At 43.9% G+C, this 24,874-nt stretch overlaps 1 protein-coding gene across 1 annotated transcript in view; it reads left to right on the top strand.

Moving 5' to 3' along the window:
* Positions 1–24,589, top strand: part of LOC109476194 — a 30,307-nt gene extending 5,718 nt beyond the window's left edge. The window contains 25 exon segments of the mRNA XM_019777080.1: positions 4,927–5,047; positions 5,805–5,970; positions 5,972–6,039; positions 11,029–11,163; positions 11,396–11,506; positions 12,508–12,819; positions 13,368–13,483; positions 13,647–14,815; positions 14,982–15,046; positions 15,137–15,421; positions 15,568–16,004; positions 16,124–16,252; positions 16,486–16,584; positions 16,587–16,747; positions 16,866–17,455; positions 17,544–17,627; positions 17,782–17,859; positions 18,476–18,628; positions 18,751–18,816; positions 18,917–19,087; positions 19,516–19,590; positions 19,751–20,691; positions 20,934–20,952; positions 21,387–21,665; positions 23,707–24,589. Of these exon segments, the coding sequence (XP_019632639.1) occupies positions 4,927–5,047; positions 5,805–5,970; positions 5,972–6,039; positions 11,029–11,163; positions 11,396–11,506; positions 12,508–12,819; positions 13,368–13,483; positions 13,647–14,815; positions 14,982–15,046; positions 15,137–15,421; positions 15,568–16,004; positions 16,124–16,252; positions 16,486–16,584; positions 16,587–16,747; positions 16,866–17,455; positions 17,544–17,627; positions 17,782–17,859; positions 18,476–18,628; positions 18,751–18,816; positions 18,917–19,087; positions 19,516–19,590; positions 19,751–20,691; positions 20,934–20,952; positions 21,387–21,665; positions 23,707–23,741 (5,865 nt within the window). The 3' untranslated portion in view covers positions 23,742–24,589.
* Positions 24,590–24,874: the final 285 nt, after the last annotated feature.

Here is a 24,874-nt window from a genome sequence, read left to right as displayed (position 1 = left end):
AGACGGGTCGTAACGGCAAGAGAAGCGGCCTGTTTCCCAACGCTAGTCAGGGAAAAATTCCTGGCCGTGGAAAATACAGGCGTGCCTGCACATGTCTCCGGACAGGAGGAAGAGGAGTCGGGTGAACGAAAAGTCCCCGCTCCTACAGCTGGAGGTTCGGAGGAAAAAGAGAAGAACTCCAACCTCATTCCGCCGCTTGGGAGCGAAATGCCCCTTCGGCGTTGGCACCGGGAACATCCGCCGCTTGGGAGCGAAATGCCCCTTCGGCGTTGGCACCGGGAACATCAGTCAAGGAAGGAGACGGCGCGGAGCTGCCGCCGCCCCGGCCTAAATTTCCTCCGGACTCGGAGGAGTTGGGCTCCCCGACCATGCCGAAGCTTGGTGGGGAAAAGTCTCCTCCACCCCCACCTCCATCAGAAACACCCTTCCCGCCTGGATTCGACGCTGCCTCTTTTCTTCAGTGGATCAGTTCCAGCTTGGGACTTCCTCAGGCGTCCAGTTCATCCCGTCAACCTCGGGACGTTGACGGGGCGGTAGCGTCGACCAGCCGAGCCGGTGTAGTCGGTTCCGGCGAGAGCATCCAGGTTCTGAAGTGGAAGAGTGTTCGGAGGAGGGAAAAATCACCTTTTCTGACTCTGACGAAGGTAACTCCTTGTCGTTTGATAGTCCCTACGATAATAACTTCAAATAAGTATTTGGAGGAACCGGTGGGCAAATCGGTCTTGAAGACATGTTTCATATCTTGTTTCATGTCCTTGCCACGCATTTCACGTCTATACTGAGTCATAGTAGAGGAAGCTGATCCCAAAAAACACCAAAGACGATTCTATCGCTTTGCAAACAGCATCGGGTTTAGAGGATGGTCCGAACCCTTAGTGAAGAGAGGAAGGAAAACTTTTCCCACTCCACCTAATGTTGAATTAGCACTTCGGGCGCCGATTCTAGACCCAGTAGTGGCTAATATGATCAAGCGTGATACCGTAAACACTGATAATAGTGATTGCCAGGATAAGATGCTCATGGCTGCTAACCTTTTAGTAGAGTTGTTGGCAGCAGTTAAACTCCGAGTTTGTGAGTAAGTCCTCGCTCAAAAATGTAGCGACCTGCTCGGGAACTTCAGATTCTTCCCCTTCTTAATTTGGAGACACCTTTTTGGAGAAGGTTAATTCAGCCGATTAGGCTAGACGCACTTTGAGTAAGGCTTATAAGTCAGCCCCTTCGAGCACTTCTAAGTCCAACCGTTCAAAGTTTAACTATAGCTACAACAAGTACTCCTCAAACTAAAAGGGTTACATTTTTCGTCCCTACAACAACAAACCTGTAATTCTACCCTAGCCATCTAGCGGTTTTGGTCAAAACTGCAGTGTTTTTGCCCAAGTCTCACTGAATCTCGCGAGATATCGGGAGATTTGAAGAAAACAAGATGGCCGACCTCGTGCCGAGCGCTACACATTTCTATGTTCAAGGCCACGAAAACGTCCAAAACTCGTAAAAATGGATTGAATACAAGGTCACAACAAAGAAGAAATGTTCTTCTCTCTATGTTTAATTTGTTGGAGCACTGATTCCTCATTGAAGGGAAGATTTTCGTGAGTTATTTTTTCTTCCATGTTGCCGAATTTTGAAAGGGGATTTTCCACGTTACGATCGCCATATACTAGCCCCTAAAAATCTATTCTCTGACTGTTTGGGCTGTATTTCATGGAGAAATTAGCGTTGTTTACATGAAAATAGGATTTTCAAATGCCAGCAGGGTGTCAACATTTTACCAAACACATTGATTTTGTGTAGCAAAGTGGACTATTGTTATTCAAATAGCGCCTTTTTACAACTTTTGTCAGACAATACCGATGGGCATAGTGACGCCGCTTGGCCCCCAAATCAGCAAAATTTCACGAATTAGCCAAGCTAACACAAGCAAAAGTACGAAGAGAAGACCCTACATTTGAAAACTTTATGACAGGCGCTGAAAATTTTATGAGAGGCGCAGCGCCCTTGTTTCATTGCTTGGGGAGACCCCTGGATTACTAGTAGTAGTTTTCCTAGACGACTTACCGATCATTGCAAGGTCGAGGGAACAATGCTTAGAGCACATTGCTATAGGCAGAGAGCTTCTAGAGCAACTCGGTTTGTTCTCAACCTGGAGAAGTCGCAGTTGGTACCGTCTCAGGTAGCGACTTTCCTAGGCCTTGTTCTCGATTCTCGTACTTTGACAATTTACCTAACCGAAGACAAGTTAGACAAGGTAGTGAGTTCTTGCCTATCACTTCTAGAACAGGAGGTGATAGGAATCAGACAGCTAGCCAGCGTGGTGGGGCTGTTAGAGTCCGCCAAGCAAGCCATTCTTCCAAGGCCCTTACTTTTCCGGGCTCTGCAACAGCTTCTCAATTTTCGGCATAAAGAAGCCGAGAGAATTTTGACTCTTTAGTCAGTCTAACCCCAGATGCAGCAAAATATCTACAGTGGTGGATCGGTCATGTGCGCGAAGTAAAGTCTTTGTTCCGTCAAACCTGACAATTTGCACGGATGCCTCACTGGAAGGATGGGGCGCGCATTGTTATGGTCAGGAGACAGGCGGGCGCTGGTCGCAAACAGAAGCGCGCCTGCACTGTGACCAACTGACTAGAATTGAAAGCGGCCTCCCTGGCGCTAAGAAGCTTTGTGAGCGCAGATACTCAGCATGATCTGCTAAGGCTGGACAACGCAACAGCCGTTGCATATGTGAATCACGTGGGGGAACAAGGTCGCCAGGTTTGGCAGCCTTGGCCCTGGAGATGTGGTCGTGGGCCCTGGAAAGAGGCCTGACGTTGTCTGCAACTCACGTTCCCGGATTGACAAACACCCTAGCGGACAGGTGTTCGCGGGTTTTTCTGGACAAGGTAGAGTGGCAACTGAACCGCTCAGTTTTTCCTGTCATTGAACATTGGACAGGCAATGCATTGACAGTAGATCTGTTTGCGTCTCGTATGAACGCTCAGCTGAAGGAGTATGTCTCTTGGCGCCCAGAACCAGAGGCCATGTCGGTGGATGGCCTAAACATTCACTGAGGCAACCTGGGGCTAGCGCATGCCTTTCCCCGCTTCAGCCTAGTGTTCAAGGTACTGAGGAAAGTCCAGTCAGACGTAGCAATAGTGATTTTGATACCTCCAAGTTTGGGAGTCTCAGGCTTGGTACCCCAAGGTGTTGAACATGTTGTTCGAGAGTCCGGTTCTCCTGCCACAGAGCTGGGATCTGCTGTTCCTGCCACACAACAGGAGACCCCATCCGCTGTTGCCAGATCTGATGCTTGCCGCGTGGCCAAGATCAGGCGACAGTTGCAGGGTCGGGGCCTTTCGGCAGGGGCTTCAGACCTCATCCTCTCGGCTTGGAGAGAAAGCACTTCTAGACAGTATCAGTCAGCATGGGCTCAGTGGGCCAGCTGGTGTGATAGAAGGAAGATTGATCCAGTTTGCGGCTCTATAGAGAGCGTAGTAGAATATCTTGAATGGATGTTCCGACAGAACTACTGCTATACATTGTATGTCAATTGGGGTGGCTCGTTCTGCGATCTCGTCTGTACACTTACCAGTAGACCATTGTAATGTGGGTAGTCACCCTCTAGTGTCCAAACTGATGAGAGGTCTGTTTCACAAACGTCCTCCTTGTCCAAGATATGTTTCAACATGGGACGTCAGTCGGGTCCTAGAGTACCTTCTGCATTGTTGCCAAGCTAATAGTCTTAGTTTGAAACAGCTGGTTCATAAGTTGGTAACACTAGCGGCATTGGTGTCAGCCGACAGGGGTCAGACTTTAGCGGCTCTTGACTTGAGATTCATGAAAAAAAAAAAAATGTAGAAACGGTGTTTTCTTGGACAATTCCTACCCTGCTGAAACTTCTAGACCAGGGAAACCTGCCAGAAAGTGTTTTTGGGCGGCCTTCCCGCAGGACAGGCGCTTGTGTGCCTTCACATACCTGAAAGAATATCTAAGGCTGACTTCTTCCCTTCGGAAAGGGAGGGGAGGGGGCAGAAGTTGTTCATATCGTTCAGCAGACCACACAGGCCAGTTGGTTCTGCGACCCTGGCCAGGTGGGTTAAGTCAGTGTTAGGCACGGCAGGTGTTGACACAGCAACTTTCTCAGCTCATTCCACTCGAGGAGCATCCACTTCAGCTGCTACAGCTGCTGGGGTGTCTCTACATAGCATCATGAATGCAGCGGACTGGTCACGAGAGTCTACCTTCCTGAAGTACTACAGGAGGGACAACAACCAACACACGTTTTGCCAGGCTGTGCTGTCCACGGCTCTGAAGTCTGCATAAGGTAAATGATATACCCAAATAGGGAGTGTGCAGGTATAATTGAGGATTAGGCAAATTGTACTTACCATGAAGGATAATCCCAATTATACCTCACACGAACTATTTGGGTATATCTTCCCACCCTTGCTGTTCTTCAGCTTCCAAGTAGCTGAAAATGCCCACCCATGGTGAACAGCACAGACTCTTTCTCGCACGTCGTCAAATGGCGGCGAACATTGTCATTACGTCATGATATCCCGTGATGCTTTGCGATTAAAGCTTTGTACACGTGCGCCACCTAGCGATAAGCATAGGAAATACTGCATAAGGTAAATGATATACCCAAATAGTTCGTGTGAGGTATAATTGGGATTATCCTTCATGGTAAGTACAATTTGCCTAATCCTCAATTATATTTCATCTTTTGAATGTAATGTTAAAGGACTCCAGGAAGACTAGGAAACAAACATTTTATTACTAATGGAGATTCCTAATAAACATAATTGTTGGTGTAACTCGTGCGTTATTTTCTGTAGCAAGAATATTGGCTTTATGAAATCGTACCCTGTGCCTCAAGTTAATTATGATTCATCTTTTCGTTTTATCATCCTGGTTAACAGTAACGTCATTTGTAATTATTTTTTTCAGAACTTCATTGTCAACTATCGTAGGTTTAAGGGCGGCAGTGAGCAGAGCCTCCCCACAGACGACATGGGGGCTGAGAACATCATGGGACATCGTGAAGACTTGGGGATGTCGACAAAAATGGGTAAGATATAACACTTAACTATTTTACTATCATGAAAGTTCATCTGTGTTGGTAGTTACATGTTTAAAGTTAAAACTTTTGGCCCATTACAAAAAAGTTCTCCCCCTAGAGCTTTCGACCAGTCACTCTGGTCTTTCTCAGTGACTTCTTTGAAGTGTGATGTCAACACTGGGTCAAAGGTATCTGGTAGACGATATCCGCCCCCGTCACGGGCAGAAACAAAAACAACAAAGGGCACAGCCAAGAAACAGACATCGGTGAAACAGAAAGGTCTCTGAAGGCCAGCTACCAATTAAGAACATACACAACACATCCACATAGAGTCACCCGGATACTTTGTTTCACTTGACACTGTAAGGATTTTGGACACTCAACAAGACTATATCCTGAGTGGGGGCGGAGCTATTTACATCAGGGCTCACCACCCTTCACTTAACCGCGACGGGGGCCAACATCGTCTACCAGATACCTTTGACCCAGTGTTGACGTCACACTTCAAAGAAGCCACGTGACAAGCCTCACTGGGTCGGTCTACTGAGGAGGACCAGAGTGACTGGTCGAAAGCTCTAGGTGAGAGAACTTGTTGTGTTGGATCTTAAGTTTTAACTTTAAACACACAACGATTTTAGATGTGAAATACTTGACTAAATAGGTCATTCTATCTATCTATCTGATTAGACATCGGCTTTACGTAAGTGCACGAGAAGCAAAGTGATATCATAAATGTCTGATAAAATATTGATATCTTCTCATCCAGGAGGCAGCAGTGTTCCACTCGAAATACAGCTGCGGGGTCCTGGAATGCAGCAGCTGTACTCTCAGGCCTGCCGCCAGGGGGCGCGACCGGTGCACAGCGTGCGCGGGCTCGTGGTTGGTCAGTTCAGATCCGGGAAGACGTGTGTCGTCAGGAGGCTGACGGGAGAATGAACCGATAACAGACGGCATCGAGATTTCACCCAGCGTGATGACCAAGACTTGGCGGAAGGCAAAAGGTCCGAAAAACATGTTAATATCTATCACTCTCGTGAAATTTAATCTTGCTTCTTAGAGAGTTTGGGCAGTGTTTGCTATTATATAACTATAGTTCCCCGATCTCATACCTTCGCCAAATAATGTTAATCTTTATGGTTGACAAATTATAGATTATTCCCCCTGATTGTGCAAATAGGATCCTCATTTTCATGAATTATATCATATTCTCATATATACTATATTCTCATAAAGTATGCAAATGAGGTCCTAATTTGAATACATTATGTATAATGATGTTCACCTTCAATGAACTTTCAAATACCATAAGTATGAAATTCCAGGCAGTTATCATTACAGAATTATAACATTTTCTCATTAATTATGCAAATTAAGTCTTTATTTACATAATCAATATCTGCCTGTGTTTATTTCGTTCTAAATTACCAATGTCACCAGCTTCATAGTCCAATGATGGAATGCATCTGATTTAAAGAATTTTCCCATAAAGTATACAAATTACATAATTATTAGAATCACCGCGTAAGCTACCTACATACCAAAAATCATGACGATCCGTCAACCGCTTCCTGAGTTATGCTCTTTTGAATATTTTCAAACAGATAGCCCTGCTAGGGGGGCCAAACTCACGTCACTTCTTCCCCAGCACAAGACCTACCTACCATCCAAATTTCGTCACCTAGCATGTTTAGATCATGACATATCAAAACCGGAAGTTCAGCTGCAGTACCATAAAAAGCCGCTAGGGTGTCCAAAATCTAATCCTTTTGAGGTCCAATTATGACCTACCCACCTACCAAGTATCAAAACTGTCCATTGAAGCCTTCTCAAGTTATCGTGTTTACAGACGGACGGACACACACACACACATATATGTACTGTATTACACGAACGCCTCTGAAAACATAACCTTCTTGGCGAAGGTAATTAAGGGTCAATGCCCCGCTCCGAGGTGTATATGGTGAGATAATCCCTTATCAGGCCACTGACTTGGTGTTTATCGCACCTTACCAGGGATTCTTTCACCATATACACCGAGGATAAGGTGGGGCATTAAGGTCATTATCCGTGGGGTCGTGTGGTGTAGCGGAGCCAAGAGGTCCCAGGTTCGAATCCTGACATGCCACCGATCATCATGTGCCCTTCGGAAAGGCACTTTACACGATTTCCCTCAAGTGAGAATGAGTATTTTCCTGTCCTGTATTTGTCCTTTGCGTTGGTGGCGGCATAAAATAAGTTGATATAACTTGAGTGTGCAGTCACCATGTCTAGTCATGAAATGTTGGAATATAAAAAAAGCCAATCCAACTGACACAGTTATTCAACAAAAGTCCTTTATAAAATTTCTCCATTGCCGAAAAAGCTCTCACATTCTATGTTACGTAAAACAATATGGCATGGACAGAAAAACATCATCTAGGCAATTATCTGCGATTTTTTACATTTGAACTGTTACATGTGTATATAGACTGGTTTATTTCGAAAGGAACATACATACAACATACATATAAGTTGCTAATTGCAGCCCGAAGGCTGAATTGGGCAGCTTTTACAATGAGATACACAGGTAGAATATATTTAACATGTACATAACTTAAACATAAGCATCAATATTGCACTAGATTATTGCACTTTTTATTGCTCTAGATTATTGCAGATTTTATGTTAAAATTACGGCGTTACAAGATCGGTTACAAATTACATGATATAGCTAAAAACGATTACAACAAACATAAGATAAAACACTATTACAACATATACAGCTATTATAAAAAAATAATCTACTGTAAGTCCAATGTGTTCAATATGTGCAACATTGAGGGAACCGGGCTACGTAGATATCTTTGTGTCCCTTTGGGTGGTTTGTATCGCCGTGTTTGCCTAAGCTGCATATTGTGTGGGTGGTTACTGTCTGCAGGTAGCCAAGGGGCGTGCCTAGACCTTGTAGCTGAAAGGGCAAAGGCCCGGCACAGGTTAAGTCTGCGCCCAGACAGACGTTGGAGGTCAAGAGTTAACAAGGCCGCGGAATACGAGTGATAGCTTCTACCCAGCATGATTCTGCATGCCCTTTTCTGGATTCTTTCTATGCTGTCAGATTGTTTTTTGTGATACCCGCATTCCAACAGGGCGTGGCATATTCGACTATTGGTCGAATATTCCCAGAATATACATTGACTAGGTCAGAACTTGGGAGGCCTGCTCGACGCAGCCTACTCAGTAAGTATAACCTTCTACTAGCCTTGGACACCATGGCGTCGACTTGGTCAGACCACTTTAGGTCAGAGCGTATGTGCAAGCCGAGTAGCTTTGCCTGAGTGACTATGCTAAGTGGCTGCCCTCCCAGAGTCAGGGGCTGCATTACTGGGAGGGTTCTCATAAAGCAAAAGTACATAGCTTTACATTTTTTGGGATTCAGTAACATGGAATTCTTTTCGGCCCAAGTGTCCAAGGAGTCAAGGTCAGTCTGAAGTTTAGTTGGGGTTGACACAGTTCTAACTTCTCCCAAATTCATGTCATCGACATACTTCCAGTGTGGATTATTAGTATTAGGTTTTGCGTCATTGATCATGGCGAGGAACACCAGTGGGCCCAGTAAAGTACCTTGGGCCACTCCACACGTTAATGTTTCCCAGCTCGAAGTAGAGTCATGATACCTAACACGCTGCCTTCTGTTTGACACAAAACTACAGAGCCAGGGGATCAGTGAGGGTCTTGTGCCCATGGATATAAGTTTGCTAATGGCAGTGGTGTGGCAGACTCTATCGAATGCTTTCGAAAAGTCAGTTAGTATTAATGTGCCAACAGTGCTTTTCCTCTCAGCTCCCTCATAGAAGAAATTTAGGAGGTCTATAAGACAATGAGTCGTTGAGCAACGCTTCATGTTACCAAACTGCTTTATGTCTACGTTTGGGAAGATGTCCGAAAAAATCCATGTGGTGATAAAACCCTCACAGATCTTGGCAAACTGTGCGGTCAGTGAGATTGGCCGGATCTTGTTCAAGTCCGCTGGGTATTCCTTAGGCACTAGGATTACTGTGGCATCACGCCATACTTCAGGGACCCTGCCCTCTCTCAATGAGGTGTTTAGTATATCAGTTAGGGGGGTGGAGAGTTCGTATGCGAACTCTTTGATTAATTTGGGTGGGATAAGGTCAGGGCCTGGGGCCTTAGATACTTTATTTAACACGTTGTAGTCGTTGGTACATGTCCCATGGGTTGATTTGGGGTGGGGGTAGGGCTGGTAAGTATGCAGGGAGTCTAGAATAGTCAAGTGGGGGAAGAGCTTGACAAATGGCTGCTAAGTGACTGTTTATTGCTTGAGCTGCTCCTGATGTATTAGTCGGTTCGAATCCAGGTACATGGATTGTTGAACTCGGTCTGGACCAGTTTGCCAAATGTCTGATCGTTTTGTGCCACTGTGCTGGTTTGGTTTTCTTAAGATGTTCTATGTGGTCAGCATAGTAGTTTTTCTTAGAGGTAGAAATAAGACGGGCAATCTTATTACGGAGGAACTTGTACAGGTGCCTATGGCCATATCACTTAGTGTCAAAATTATTTTTAGTCTTTCTCTGTTTAAATTTCATTTTTCTTTTTAATTATTTATTTTTTTTTTTATTGTTTTTGATTTGCACATAAAAAGTAAACAATAATATGGATAATGATGTACGGGGCATCACAATTAGCCTGTTGGTTTATCTAAGGGGTTACTTGATTTTCCTAGATTACTTTTTACAATATGTATTATCAAGGACATTGGTATTATCAATTTAGGACAAAAGAAAGTTACAATAATAAATCAAACTAGATACTCGTACATAAGAAAATAAGTTTGCTAGTTAATGATTAATTGGTAAAGTAAGACAATGAAATAACATCATAATAATGAGTAAAAAATGCGCTAGTTAAATCTAAAGTTATTATACATAATACAAAGTATAAACATAAATACCAAATAATAACAAATCAGATAATCATAACATAGGAAAGCAAGAAAAAAAAATCAAACAAGAATTCGGAGATCTCATACCTCCAATAAATATATGAGTTTTTCTAAATGTTTTTACACAGTACTTACACAACAGAACAGAACAAAATAACACAGGTTTTTGGTTTCAAACACACAGTAGCACCTTTGGCCTGGATATGGTCATGTAGGTTTTTCCCGAGGGAGAACCTCATCAATCAAAACCGGGCAGGCGCTGCCTTTACCTCGCACATCTGTTTTCCCTGCCACCCCGCACATCTGTTTTCCCGGAAGTTCTGCTGCAGTACCAAGATAAGCCATCAGGAGACCCATATGTGACCTTGACCTTTGGATTCCTAAGACCTACCAGCATACCAAATATCATCACAATCCATTAAGGCGTTCTGAAGTTATGCTGACTACAAATGTGCGGAAACACACACACACACACACACACACACACGCGCGCCAAAAACAATACCTCCATTTTTCATGGAGGTAATCAAGAAGTAGCAGATGGTTTCTCTATCAGGTCCTTTCTTAAATATAATTTGAACGTTGGAAGGGACTGACAATTCTGTTGTAGGTAAACTGTTCAAAATTGAGGGGCCTCTAAACATCATCGTGAACTGTTTCATATTTCTTTGTGTTGTTTTGTGAAATACATTATTCATAAAAAACTACAATACGTTTAATAGATAAATACTACAAGTCTTAACACTACTGTTAATACCCTGTTCCATGTATAATGGCACGGTCCAAAAAGTGGTCGGTTATTCTAATAACCGACCACTTTTGAGGTGACGGCCTGATTATCAATGGCAAATTGAGCCTTCTAATTGGTCGACGCCTTCTGGCTACGTATATGATAATACATGTCATGGAATAATATACACTCGTTATTGTAATATTTTAAACGTACTTGAAAACCACGTATTGAAGAAAATGGAACCCGTTGAAAAAAATGACAAACTGGCCTCAGCTGTAACAATGGACCAAAATGATGTATGGCGTCTTCTGCTTTCAGAGGAGCCAGACGAATTCAGGGAAACCATGGCAGAACGATTGGCAGAACAAAAAGAACGGAACAAACCGCGCACGCGGACATCGTCACAAACCCAAGGAGCAGTCGAGCAGCAGAGCTACAGAAAAAGTCCGACAGGTATCGAATATAACGTTTCCGTATCAATGGACATAATATATACAAAACACGAATCTTAATACAAACGGTCAGAAGAGAAACTGAAAGAACCATAAAGTATAACCTTTTACATACAGATGTAAAATTTACACACAGGACAAGAAACATGACTCCTCTTTTCACTTTCTACTCTAGCAACACATAGAGATGTAGTATCAATGATATCTCACTGATTCCATCTTGTCCCTGCAAGATGTTGGGAAGGCAGAAGACCAAAAAGGGAAGCGCATTCTGCGAACGCGCCGAAATGAACCGACAGAGGAGGTTACACAAAGTCAACAAACCCCAAAGCGGATGGATGAAAGTAAGAAACGTTAATTATATTTACCTACATATCTCAACCGGTTAGACACTATATATATTAAAAACGTAAGCCAGGAAAATGTCGCGCGAAAGACGTAATATTTTCAAGGTTGTCCTTTCATGTGGTTTTATGTCTTTGAGTCCTAATAATGTGCGCTAATGGCGGATTGAGGTATATTTTAAACAGCCAAAGACTACAAAGGAGGCTGAATCGATCAATCAATCAATCAATCAATCAATCAATCAATCAATCAATCAATCAATCAATCAATCAATCAATCAATCAATCAATCAATCAATCAATCAACTGGTTTATTTGTAGACATAAACAAGAACTTGTAGCCATTGGCTAAATTGTGAGTTGCTGTACAAACTCCAGGCTTAACAATTCAAAATTCAAAATCCATATCGTTACACACTAATAACCTAAAAATAGCTTCAAAATTAAAACAATCTATGACATAATTACATGTATATGAACTACTAACATTTACAGTATGTACATGGTAATAATAAGATTAGAGGAAAGACTATACAACCTAGTTGTGGGGTCGTGTGGCGTAGCGGCAGAGTGCGCGACTCGGAATTAAGAGTCCCGGGTTCGAGTCCTGACATGCCACCGATCTTGTGCCCTTGGGAAAGGCACTTTACACGACTTTCGTCACTTAGCTCAGGTGTAAATGAGTATTGTCCTGTCATGTATTTGTCCCCTGTGTTGGTGGCGGCATTAATATAAGTTGAAAAAACTTGAGTGTGTCGTCGCCACGTCTGGTGATTACATGTTGGAATAAAAAAAACCTAGTTAACCGCCATAACATAAATATGAAAAATTGTATGAGCAAATTACAAACCATCATTCAAATAAATGTCACATGTATATTTCCGCAGCACTTCACAAATAACTTGTGTGATATCAATGTCATTTGTAGTAGTGAAAGATACCAGAATTCAGCCTGTATGTTCTTACGATTTATGATAAGATCATTAAGTTTTTCGTTGCAGGGAGAGAAGGTGTAGCTGGGTTAAGACAAACTCAGCAGCAATTGCAAACACAAGACATACCAGATGAAGTCATAACAAAAGCCAAAGAGCGACTCCAAGGTGGCGTGGCCGAGGAGCAGCTTGGAACAGCCGAACACCCGCGTCTCTCCCTCTGGGACTTCGGCGGCCAGGCCACGTACTACGGCTCGCACCAGTGCTTCTTCACGTACCGCGGGATCTACATCCTGGTCATGTCACTGCTGCAGAAGCTGTCCGACCCTGTTCCTGATCTGGACTACAAGGCGGCAGCGGACAACCTCGTAACTGGAAGAGGTACGTACTCATTTTTAACTGTAAACCTACGTGGTGACAATGCAGTCGGGTTGAGTGGCAACATCCATGTGAGGACGGTCGACTTCAAAGCTTAAACCTGGTAATTGAAAAAAGAAATTAAATAATAATAATAATAATAATAACCTTTATTGTACATTCATGCCCTATCGGGCTAAGTACAGGTCAACAGATGAAATAGGTAATATACATGTTTGTGGTATAAACAGTTCTAAAACTACTCTAATACAGGGGTTCGGCTTCTTCTCGTTTCTTTGTGATGTTGAAAATATAATTTGAGATGGGTTTGTATAGTACAGAATGATCAAAGCGCATAAGAAAGATAAATTTTTCAATTTTAGGCAAGTGTTCGAAATATGGAAACGTAGTAGCAATATATCTAAAAAGATCATTTCTTTCATTACTATAAAAACTACAATCAATAACAAAGTTAATTAAATCACACAAACGTATGTAACGTTGAAAAGCTAAAATGATTAGGAAAAGATAATTTTGTACACAAAAGTGATAAGACGCTTCTACGTGTCCAGACTACTTGGACCACTGGCTGAACTCAGTCCGCACACACACCCTGGTGCACGGGCGGGAGCAGACAGGAGAGCCGCGTGTCGTTTTGGTCCTCACGCACAAGGACAGGGTCGATGAGGTATGTGGAATGTTTTCTTAAGTCTACGAATAGTCTTAGCTTGTATTTACCCTAAAACGTGTAGTTAATATCCTTGGCTGCAAGGTTCAGCATTGGGTTATTTTCTCAAATTGATGAACAGAACTTTGAGGTCCTTAAAATGAATTTGTGCTCTTGATTTCAGTCAGACATTGAGGAGTACAAGAAAGACATACGTGATCACATCAGTGGTAAGGCTGCCGGTAAACACGTCTTACCAAAGATATTTGTCATCGATAACTTTAACGAGGACAACAGCGACATTGACGAGCTCCGAGAATACCTCCGTGAGGTGGCGAAGGGTCTGTGGTTCATGGGCCAGGAGGTGCCGATGACTTGGCTTCATCTGAAGTCCAAACTGATGGACAAGAGGAGAGAGGACGACCCATTCTGCCGTTTCCAAGATGTCGTCGATCTGGCCCAGAGTGATGACATGGGCATCACGGACGACAGCCATGTTGCCGACATTTTGACCTTCCTACACGACCTTGGTGACATCATCTTCATCAACGAACCCGTTCTCAGTGATCACGTGGCCCTTCGACCCCAGGTGATGATTGATGTCTTCAAGACCATCATCACCGTTCCGGAGTACCAACAGGACAGGAGCACGGATGGGGAGGTTGCCGAGATGTGGAGGATGCTGGAGACGGAAGGCATCCTCAGTGACAGGCTGTTGACAATCATCTGGACCAGAGCAGATCAGAAGATGCAGAAACCCTTCCTACTGCGGCACAAGCCATTCCTGAAGCGACTGATGGAAAAGTACTACCTCCTCTGCAACGCCACGCCGATCGGTGGGTTTGATGACACAGCAGACGAGTCTGACAAAGAAGAGATCTACTTCGTACCATCTCTCCTGGCCACAAAGCCTAACGACAGCACCTTGTATCCTGAGCACATGAGCAGATACCAGCATCCTCTGTATGTCGTATTCGACAACATGTTCCTGCCAAGTGGCATGTTCTATCGTCTACAAGCCATTTGTGTGCGCAGGTTCGGTCTTGAAGAGTCCCACGTGTTCGCCGGCTGCGGTCGCTTCCCTACCGACGATGTAAAGCAACAATTCGTGGTAACCAAAGTGAAGCATTACATGAGGGTGGAGCTTCTGTCTGCTGAAGACCAGCCAGCGTTCACACAAGCCCTTCCCGTTAGAAAGTTCCTCAGCAGTTGTCTCTTCGAGATCAAGGAGAAGTGGATCCCGTCCATCCAGTATGACTGGTGCTCTGGGGAGGAGTCAGAAAAAGAAACAGGAACACCAGTATTCTACCCTCTGTCTGACATCGGGCAAGACACGGCAACGGGATCCAGTCGGTGAGGCCGGCTATATTTTCAATTCTTTTAGTTAATGAAACAATTTCATTTGCACAACACATCAAGCTTCTTGCACGTTTGTTTGATGGAAACACGCAATGTGTTCACTTGCCTTGTATGTCCCTGACATTGCACTGTCAGTAAGCCATGATATGTTTCATCTCAGTTTTCCAGAAGACTTCATCGATGTCTGGATACGTGGCAGAAGTGATACGACAACGTCCTGTCCAGGTAAAAACATTCAGATGTCTGATTTTGCCTAGGTCATATTGATAAGATAGTGTTTTAGTCGTTACTTATGAAAGTATGTTGCACATGCAGAGAACTCAGGTGGTTCCGGACCCGTGATGATAGAGCCCACGTTGAACCCAGCTGACATAAGTACAGTCCACACGATCGGCCCTGTCCTGGACTGTATGGAGACCTGCAGAGGGCTGAGTTTGGCGCAGTGTGATCGGATCAGACACGAGCTCACATCCGTCAGCAGGTTCAAAGAGCTGGTTGCCACCGTCAACAGGTCCGGAGACGTGTGCCGTCGCTTGCTGGGCGCATCCGTGGAAGCTTGTCTGCCTGAGAGAACATCTATGTTCCCCAGAGAAGAGAGAGGTACTTTACTGCAAAAACTTCTTCGAATTATTTTGCTGTAGTTCGGACCCGCCGAAGCCCCTGCCCACAGATAACGCTTTGTCTTGTTTGTCAGCTTTTTGCTAGATACTTTGATTTAAATATCGATGTCTCACATTTATTCCTAGGGGATGAAATTGTTCTCCTACACACCGGAGACTACAATGACAAGCTCATCCAGCCACTGTTGAAACAGGCAGTCCAATCGTCCAGCAGGTACGGTGTAACAGTGTCTGAAGACATCATCGAACCAGGAGAAATCATCACAGACAAACTCTTGCATCATCTTCTCCAACGGAACGTCAGGATGGTCGTTCCGATCATCACACCCCAGACTCTTCACAGCAAACACTGGTCCACGCTCGGGTACGAATTCTGTGTACAGAACAAGAACCTGGTCTTTCCGGTCTTTGCCTACCCTGAAGGAACCAGAGAGCGTTTGCTAGAGGTGCTCGGCAGGCGCTGTGCGGGGATGTTGGATATGGCAGCAACAGAAATACCAATGACTGAAGAACCACTGTCCAGAACCAAAATTGGTCTCGTTTCAGCAGATATCCTGAGGAAGGTGCGTTGTTACAATGCGATGTTCAGTACAATACTTTGTAATCAGATCTTCTCGTGGACCAAGACAGGCGAGTCGAATCTCTTTTCATCGTTGTAAATAATCCCAATTCCTTTCTATAGGTGTCGTCGTCAGGTGTCGTGCTGAACACGTACAGAATTACAGAAGAAGGTTGCCAGATTGAGGAGGATGGTGTCACTATCTTCTTTCCAAAAGGATGCGTCAAGACAGGGAGGTCCCTGTCCTTGGAGGTAAAGTCATATCTACTTTCTTTGCTTTGCAGCTTTTGTCACATGCCTTTCCTGCCAGCCTATGTGTAGCTTAGAGACAATTATGCAGCTTCTGTTTTTTGCTACGACATGTGTCCATATAGCCGGGTGATTCATGTTCTTCATTATTAATGAGCAGCCGTGAAACATGAACTTTCACCCAAAATCCACCAAGGATCTCTTTTGCCAAATAGACTTTTATTTTAATCTAACAGGTCGAAATGCTGTCCATTGATGACGCCTTAAAAAAGGCTTTCTCAGCGTTGACCCCGATAGTGACTCTACACCAGGAAAAGAAGGAAGCCTTCTTAGGGTGTTCTTAGAGCCCGTGAGCGTCACCCTGCCGTGGGCATGGAAGAAGAGAGACTGCGGCACAGATAAAACCGTCCTGATGAAAAGGAAATCATGGTCGCTGCTTAGGATAGAGTTTCAAGAGACAGAGGACGCCGTCACATTCACAACGAGACGCTTTTTCGGGTAATAAAGTTAGCTTAATAGAACAATTATTTCACACGTTTTAGGCAGCTAAGTATTTGCTGGTTTCTTATTTACATGGCGTCTTCAATATTTCTCTTCCTCTTGTTTAATTTTTCAGGATTGCCGGTGTCAAGGAAAGCGGCAAAGGCGGGGAAACTTTGACCTCCACTGTCCCAGGGAACCGGGAGGAGACAGCCCATCGGGAGGCGTCAGAGTCAAATGTTCCATCAACATCAACATCTCCAACCATGTCTCTGCCATTCCGGACATGTTGGAACAGGTACGCTGAAGACAAAGTGTACCTCATAGTAAACCCAAACCAGGCAACAACAGCCAACAACTGCATCCACCTCATGTGTGTTCACAAGAACGACGACCCCTACGACCTTTTCCAAGCTGACAATATGCGGCCACTCCCACCGTACAAACAACGCATCGTCATGGGCAGGGAAGAAAGGATAGACGCTAAGTTTAACGACAGGGAAGAAGTCATCGGAGACCCTCTTGATGTTTCAGATGGTATCAGCTTCTTCTTCCCACCAGCTGACTGCAACAGGTGGTCTGTTGGACTGATTCTGAACAAACCGAGAAAAAACAAAAAGGTGTACCAAGGGGTTGTCCATTTCACACTACATTCTAAGTCCGGAGCACAAATAACAGATCTCAAGCGCAGGATCCCCTCAGCAACAGTGTTTCTCCACTCCGAAGGTAGGTTATTGACCTATTGTTTTTCTATCCTTGTTTTTTGTGTCTTTTGCAAACTGTAAGCATTTTTCTTATTGTATGTCCCTTGCAGATGAGGGGAAGACAAGTCAGGTTCAGCAGAAGGAAGGCACTGTGGTCACCATGACCAAGGCGCCCCAGATACAACATAAAAAAGGTCAGATGTAACATGAAAAATTTGTACCATATTCTATATGCTTCTTCATCTTTGCCTGAGAATTATTATTCCATAGGACGGTAGCTAGACAAGAAAATGGAATCATATGGATAACATGACATGGCGTAAATTGCTTAACAATCCTAAATTACAGGTGGGAAGAGGAAAGCCAAAACGTGGCATGTTGGCGAGTCCAGCGACAGTGGCCCCCCGGTAAAGCGACCGAAGCAAGGTATGGACTGAGTCATGCTGTGAAAGAATTTGTTTCGGAAATATCACTCGTATTTTAACTGATTGCAGACCTTTAGTAACCCAATGTAGCCAACTACGATTTTTAAAAAGTTTTCAGCAGAGGAGATAAGTCCATGTAAAAAAAAATTATATTCTTGACGCAACAGTCGAGTTCCACCGATAGGACATTCAGCCAAAGACCAGGCATGCGCCTATCCAACTGTTGCCCATGCTGATGGTTTCAAAATTCTATTATCTAATGCCTTATTTGTCTCATGTGAATCCTGTTCTGATTTTAGAACGTCTGACTTCAGAATTTCTTCAAAGCACGTCTTAAAAATACTGACACATTTACACATTAGTGCACGTCGTTAGAAGACGATTTATGTTATATAAGATCAACGCAGTATAAATTCCAGCATGATGTCAAAAGTCAAGTGAACTGGGACTAAGTGTAAAAAAATGTAATGATGATATTCTTGTTGTAATAACTTCATTCAATTGTTATACACATATCAAAGTGAAATTGCCCTTCCTAAATCTGCTGTTGTGTACGTTGGTTATATTTGATACCTTTGATTCCTCTTAGTTCCCAAACTGTTTATATTTCGCTTTAGGCCTGACCCCAGAAGACATCCAAGTGGTGCACGTGGTGGGAGATTCCCCCGACGAGCTTCTGCCGGTTACAGAACTCACCCCCTCCCACGCGGTCACCAGGTTCAAGAAAGGCGGTCTGTTTAGGGTGGTTGCAAAGAGGGAGAAAGTACCAGGTGTTTTTCGCAGCAAAACAATTCAAGGGCTTTTGTAACATTTGTCTTTCTTTTAGAAGTATGTTTTTCTGCAATAGTCCAACGGCGTTACTTCGCCCTTTGTCGTGGTGTTTTTGTTTTAGAGTCGGCCAAATACAGCGGATCCACAGAGCTTCCAGGTGATGTGGGATCATCGAGTGGTGCGTCAGGTATGGTATATCTTCCTTTTCATTTTGTAACATTCAGAAACATTTCCATTTCGACCTGAGGAAAGTATTACGATCCAACTACTCGATTTTCGTTGATTAGATTCTGAGTCTGGAATGATAGAGAAGCTTGCTGACCAGCTAGATGAGGAAAACGTCCGACGACTGTTGCAAGTATGCCCTCTATCCAGGCAGCTAAAACAGGACATGCGAGATTCCCGACATCCACGTGACTTATTCAAGGCCATGATGAAACATGGGTACATGGAAGTGGGTAAGTGCTGCTGCTTCTGAAAAATGTCTTTATGATACGTTTAATTTGGTTTGAAATGAAAACGGGTCTATAACAGTTAAAATTACGAACCTGTCTGTACAAAATCATTGGCTAGATAAAGCTAAAATTATTAAGAAATAATACTGAATTCGTCTCATTGCATGGTTTTGTAACTTACACACTTCCTAGAGGAGAGCTACTGCTCAAATAGCTGGTTTAGGTTTAATAAGTGTGATTTCTATTGTCATAGACCTTCGGGATTTAATAGCAAAGGATTGTAAAATAGAATGGGGCTTTCAGTAGGCTTTCAAAACGTGAAATAAAAGTTAATAAGTGATAAGTTAGACTGTTTTATAACTTAACCAATCCTATAGGTTTAGCAACTTAAGCATTGTGACAAATATCCCATGTTTATTTTGCGGTTGTAGATGATCTCACAATGCTCCGAAAGGACATGATCACTGCTGGCATCAGCTGGACTGCTGTTGTTCAAAACATTCCGGGTGGGTTGAATTTTCGCTTTTCTAATACCTTATTATGAATACCTTATTAAAAAACGAAGCAAAGTATAATAATATGATCATATCTAGTCATAAAAAGAATACGTTCAAATTCATGCGATCTCTAAACTGATAAAAACTTTTATATGAATATATTTGTCAGGGGCCTATCTTCGTCAACCGATGATTGGAGAGGCTGACATTGGACCAGGAGGTGGAGCAGTTGAGATTCCACATTTCATCAAACTTGTGGTACCAGCTGGCGCTCTGCAACACGACACGGAGGTGACTGTCTCCACTGTGGACTTTCCAAGCATCCTGATCAGACGTACAGGTATCCACTGGAGCTCCGGCTACCCATGGTCCCGTGCTGCCGCTGCCTGCTCACCTGAGATGTTGGATAAAGTCTTGTTTTCTCCGGCCTTCCACGTCAACCTGCATGGTGCTAGGCTCACGGGAAAGGTGCCCGTGGAGGTACAGACGTGGCGCCCCCCTGGCACGGAGGATCACAAGTGCATCATTCTTCATCATGATGACATGACCGGATGGAAGGATATCAGTGCTGAAACTAACATCCGTGTTACTGAAGACCAACTCGTGATCGGTCTGACTCACTGCAGTACCATAGTGCCGATCTGGGTTCCCATTGTGCTCTTCAGCTCTGCAATTGCCGCAGCCACAGCAGCGTTTACGGCAGGGGGATACTTGGTCGCACAGATACTTGAACGCAGTAAGGAAGGCACATTGAAATGCTGGTTTTCAGCGTACATGAAGCCAACTAACAATCCTCAGGTACAGTTCCACGTTCTGTGCAAGGATGGTTGGCAGCAAGAACCAGTTTCGTACAGAACAGGTTTTGTTCACTGCGGTGACAATAGATCACACGTTTACCTCTTCAATGGTGATAACATTGATGTTCACGTCGAAGATGCTTTGGGCGAACATGAGAAAATCAAGAAGCTCACCGTGGATGCAGATGAATGCCGTTTGCCGTGGGGACAGCAAGCACAACTAACCGTGCCGAGGAAACAGTATCTCGTGGGAACCGTAACGGTCAAAAGAAACAAGGGAACCCAAGACGTCTGTAGCCTGACGTTTGAGCAGGTGAGACAAGTAATTATCTTGTGAAGTTGTGAAATGTTAAACTACTTTCTCAAGAAATAATGTATGTTTACCTGAAGAGATAATTTTTATTTGCCTTCGCAGAAGAAACACAGTGTGTAAATGTGCACACATCTATATCGATGCGTGCACATGTACGTATTTTATGAGTGTACCTAATGTTTTCAACAAAATACTTTTGTGTCAGTGGTCTTTATAACATTATACCATCTCTTCCATAACAGCCACACTCTTCAACGTCACGTGAGTAATATAAAAGTTTTACACATCTATTTGGTATTGATACATTTAAGTTGTTTACGTGTTTTCAATCCATGGTGTTTAATGGTGTCTGGCCCTTGCCACGTTATATGAATCGAAATCATCAACGCAGACATGTTTTGGTAGCATGTACAAAATATCTATAGACTATGACCGAATAAATTTCTACCAGTCAACACAGTATGCATTTTTCATAATTTCAAATTTCGCTCTAAAATATGCCAACTCTTTATCAGGAGCAATGCTGTAACTTATGCCTTTATATGTTTTCCCGTTATACTCGTTGGGAACTACAATCTATATTAACTTACGTCTACAATTTTTTTTGAAAATGGAGGCAATAACATTTCATGCCGGCTCTCCGCTAGTTGTAAATTTGCTCCATAGAATTGTATAAATTTTGGGTTTTGTTGCAGGAGATGTTGAGGAACCCTCTGCTGATGATCTGTACCTGCGGATCTCGCAGAATCTCAACAATGAGGAAGTTAGAGATCTCCGCAACTACTTGGGCAGTACAGAACTATTGCCAGCGAGAGATCTCCAACACATGGACCCACATCAGATGTGTATGAAGCTAGTGCAAAGAGGGAAGTTGTGGGAGGGGAACCCTACACTCTTGGAACGCCTCATGAGAATGATTGGCAGAAATGACTTTGCAGAAGAGGCGAGGGGCATTGCTGCAAAGGATGCGGAAGGTAAGAACATGTGTCGTTTCAATTGGATTCTTACAATAGTCGTATGTTTGGTACCACCGGTGCCAAAAAGTAGGTTAAAATGTATTCTCATTTTCAAATTTTAGCTGTAGAAATTGGAGCATCGTTTATACAGCATTCAGTGAGCGTCTATTCTCAAATAAATTTGAATAGCATAACACTTTTTCGTTCCTTTGATTTAAATCTAAAAGACTTGGAAATATATAGAAGTATTTAACTATTGCACCCTCACAATGATTTGTTCCAGAAAATTGTGTTTTCCCACTGTTGCTCGTGCTGATGCTTTCAACACGAAATGGGCCGGGGTTGATCTCAAGGAACTCCGTTTAATGCCAGACTTCTGCCCTAGTACAGGCCAACCGCTCTCCAGCCTGGGCCCCTGACTGACTCCCCCAACACCCACGCTATGCCTTATGGGCCTCCTCAAAACTATCCTATGTACCCCATCACATCTGCCCCTTTTTCTCTTGATTGAAATACTACTTTCAATCATAAAACTCTAACCCAGGTCCGGCGTACACATGCATTATCTTATACAAAACAGACGTACTGCCAGGTCTCGTGGGCACGCCTCCTGAAACTGTTCTTTTACGAACAAATCCCTGAGGCCCTCGTAGCTCTTGGACGATTCCGCTAACTCCACCCACCGCTCAAGGTGAGCTGGTGAGCCTCACGATAAACTGTTGCGGGCTTTCCCCCTCTTTTGCCTTGTTCTGCCGGAACTTGGCCCGAAAGCCTTCTTCCGTAATATTATATCTTTTTAGCAAGGCCGTTTTACCGCCGTGTAGCTCCGTGCCTCGTCCTCGGGGAGCCTTGAGTATACTTCGAGGGCTCTACCCGTCAACAGCGCACTTAAATGGGCGGCCCATTTGTCCTCGGCCCATTGGCTGGAGGCCGCAAATCTCTCGAACCTTAACAGGTACGCATCCAGGTCATCTTTTTCATCCACAAAGGCTGGCAGCCTCGGTGCCTTTGCCTTTGCCTGCCGCGCTGACGGCGGTCCCACAGCAGCCATCTCCACCTCCAACTTCTTCATTTCCAGCTGATGTTTTCTTTCTGCCTCCTTCTCTCGCTCTGCCGCTTCCCTCGCCTTCTCTCTCTCCTCGGATTCCAGCTTCAGCTTCTCCATCTCAATCTGTCGTTTCCTCTCCTTCTCTTCATTTTCCGCCTTTAGCCTTTCCGCTTCAAACTTCAGCTTCTCTATCTCTATCTGTCGCTCTTTGTCCTTCTCTTCAGCCTCTACCTTCAGCCTTTCGGCTTCTAACCTCAGATTCTCCAGCTCTCTCTTCCGCCCTTTCGTCTCTTACCCTGGCCTGTTGTTCTCCCACAAACCTCCGTAGATCCTCACCTGAGAGCCCTAGCTTCTCTCCGGCTTCGAGAAGATCCATTTTGCTCCCATCTTTTTTCTTTCTTCTGGTAACGCCTTACAACTTATTCCCTTGTTTTGGCCCACAGGCACGTCAGCATGCCCATCAAGGGTGGTTTCAGGTTTTCACAACAACAACCCGGCTGAGCCGCTCAGACTGCAAGTTATGAGTTCCAGATGTTACCCAGTTCTTGGTTCTACACAAACTGAGCCTATTTCAGAAACATAGTTCCCTATCGTGAGTCCTTCACCTACCGGAGTGTCACCTTCGGTGAAAGTGATCCCCACTTCTGACACCATGTGTCACAATGGGCCGGGGTTGATCTCAAGGAACTCCGTTTAATGACAGCCTTCTGCCCTAGTACAGGCCAACCGGACCTCTCTCTCTCCAGTCTGGACCCCGACTGACTCACCCAAGCACCCACGCTATGCCTTATGGGCCTCCTCAAAACTATCCTATGTACCCCATCACAGTTCCATTATCTGGGCCCGTATTTTTCTCAAGACTTAAATCCTGATTTGATTTGTATCGCGTCCAATTGTGATTTATGTGTTGCGACTTTTTCTTCTAAACACGTCTTAAAAACGCTGAGCCTACATAAGTGCACAATATGCTTTAAGAAATTCTTATTCCTTTCTCTTTTTTTTTACTTGTAGGTTCATCAGACACATCGGCGTCTTCAGATGACTAGTGCCCCCTGGTTTCCATCTCCCACAATTTCATTTGATGTGGGTCATTTGAAGAAGTACAGCTACTAGTTCTGTTAAATTTTCTTTTTAAAAATACTTGTGCGTCTTTTACGTGTGTCTGATATTATGATTTTTGTGAACGACCTTGATTGGTCGATCTTGATTGAACGACCATCTACAATGAACGATCTTGATTGGTCCTTCATTTTTCCAAAGAAAGGTTAGAAGTAGCACTTTCTTTATGTATGTGGTACAGTATGGTTGATCATTTGCTTGATTGCCGTGTATAGGTAAGCACTAAAGCAGTCTGATTCTGTTGATGGTATGTCGGTCCTTGGTGCCGACATAAATTAAGGAATTAGATTATGTAAATGAGTTACTCAAGAAAAAAGGTAGCTTCTGTTAGACCTTTTAGACCATAGGAGGTAAATATATTTGTGGATGTCAGGGCATTCATAGACTCGTACAAGACTTGTAAAAACTTCTGATGTCTTCTACATTCAGGATTTGGCGTGGAATGCATAAAAAAGAGTGACACGTCGAGATGTCAATTATGCAGTGGAAATGACATGTATCTCTAGAGAATTGTCTAATGCAGTTGTGACTGTGTAGTTTTTCTAGTTCCAAAATGTTAATAACATGGAAGGCAATATGATCATTATAGTCAACTGCTGACTTGTAATATATATTACATTTGTAGATGACGTCCGAACCGGAATATTGACAGCTCGGCCCTTGTAACAGCTCTCTGTAATATGGCATGGTATATAGCATTCTAGCATATCATAAGAGACGGGTGACTTGTGTTACTGTAACAGTGTGTGGGGGTGTTATAGGCGCTACCAACTGAGCCGGCTGATTTGTGTAGACCTTTTAGCCGAGTGGTTTGAACGTCGGGGTCTGAAGCTGGTGCCCGGGTTTGGCGTGGGTTCGATCCCCGGGGACAGGAGTGCCTTTCTATCTGTTTCTACTCACTCCTGTTTGTTTCAATACGTCTGTAAATGACGTCCGAATAGAAATATTAAGATTCTTATAGCGCGGTTTCATCCATGGCAAGAAAACGTCGATATCAGGTTCAGGTTCAGTTTGTTTAAAATCGACTGGCATGTCACACAATCATATGGTACATGAAATA

Source organism: Branchiostoma belcheri, unplaced genomic scaffold (assembly GCF_001625305.1).
Source record: "Branchiostoma belcheri isolate BF01 breed outbred unplaced genomic scaffold, Haploidv18h27 scaffold365, whole genome shotgun sequence".
NCBI classification, from domain to species: Eukaryota; Metazoa; Chordata; class Leptocardii; order Amphioxiformes; family Branchiostomatidae; genus Branchiostoma; species Branchiostoma belcheri.
Note: the sequence above shows the minus strand (reverse complement) of the source record. Positions and strands in the feature narration are given on the sequence as shown.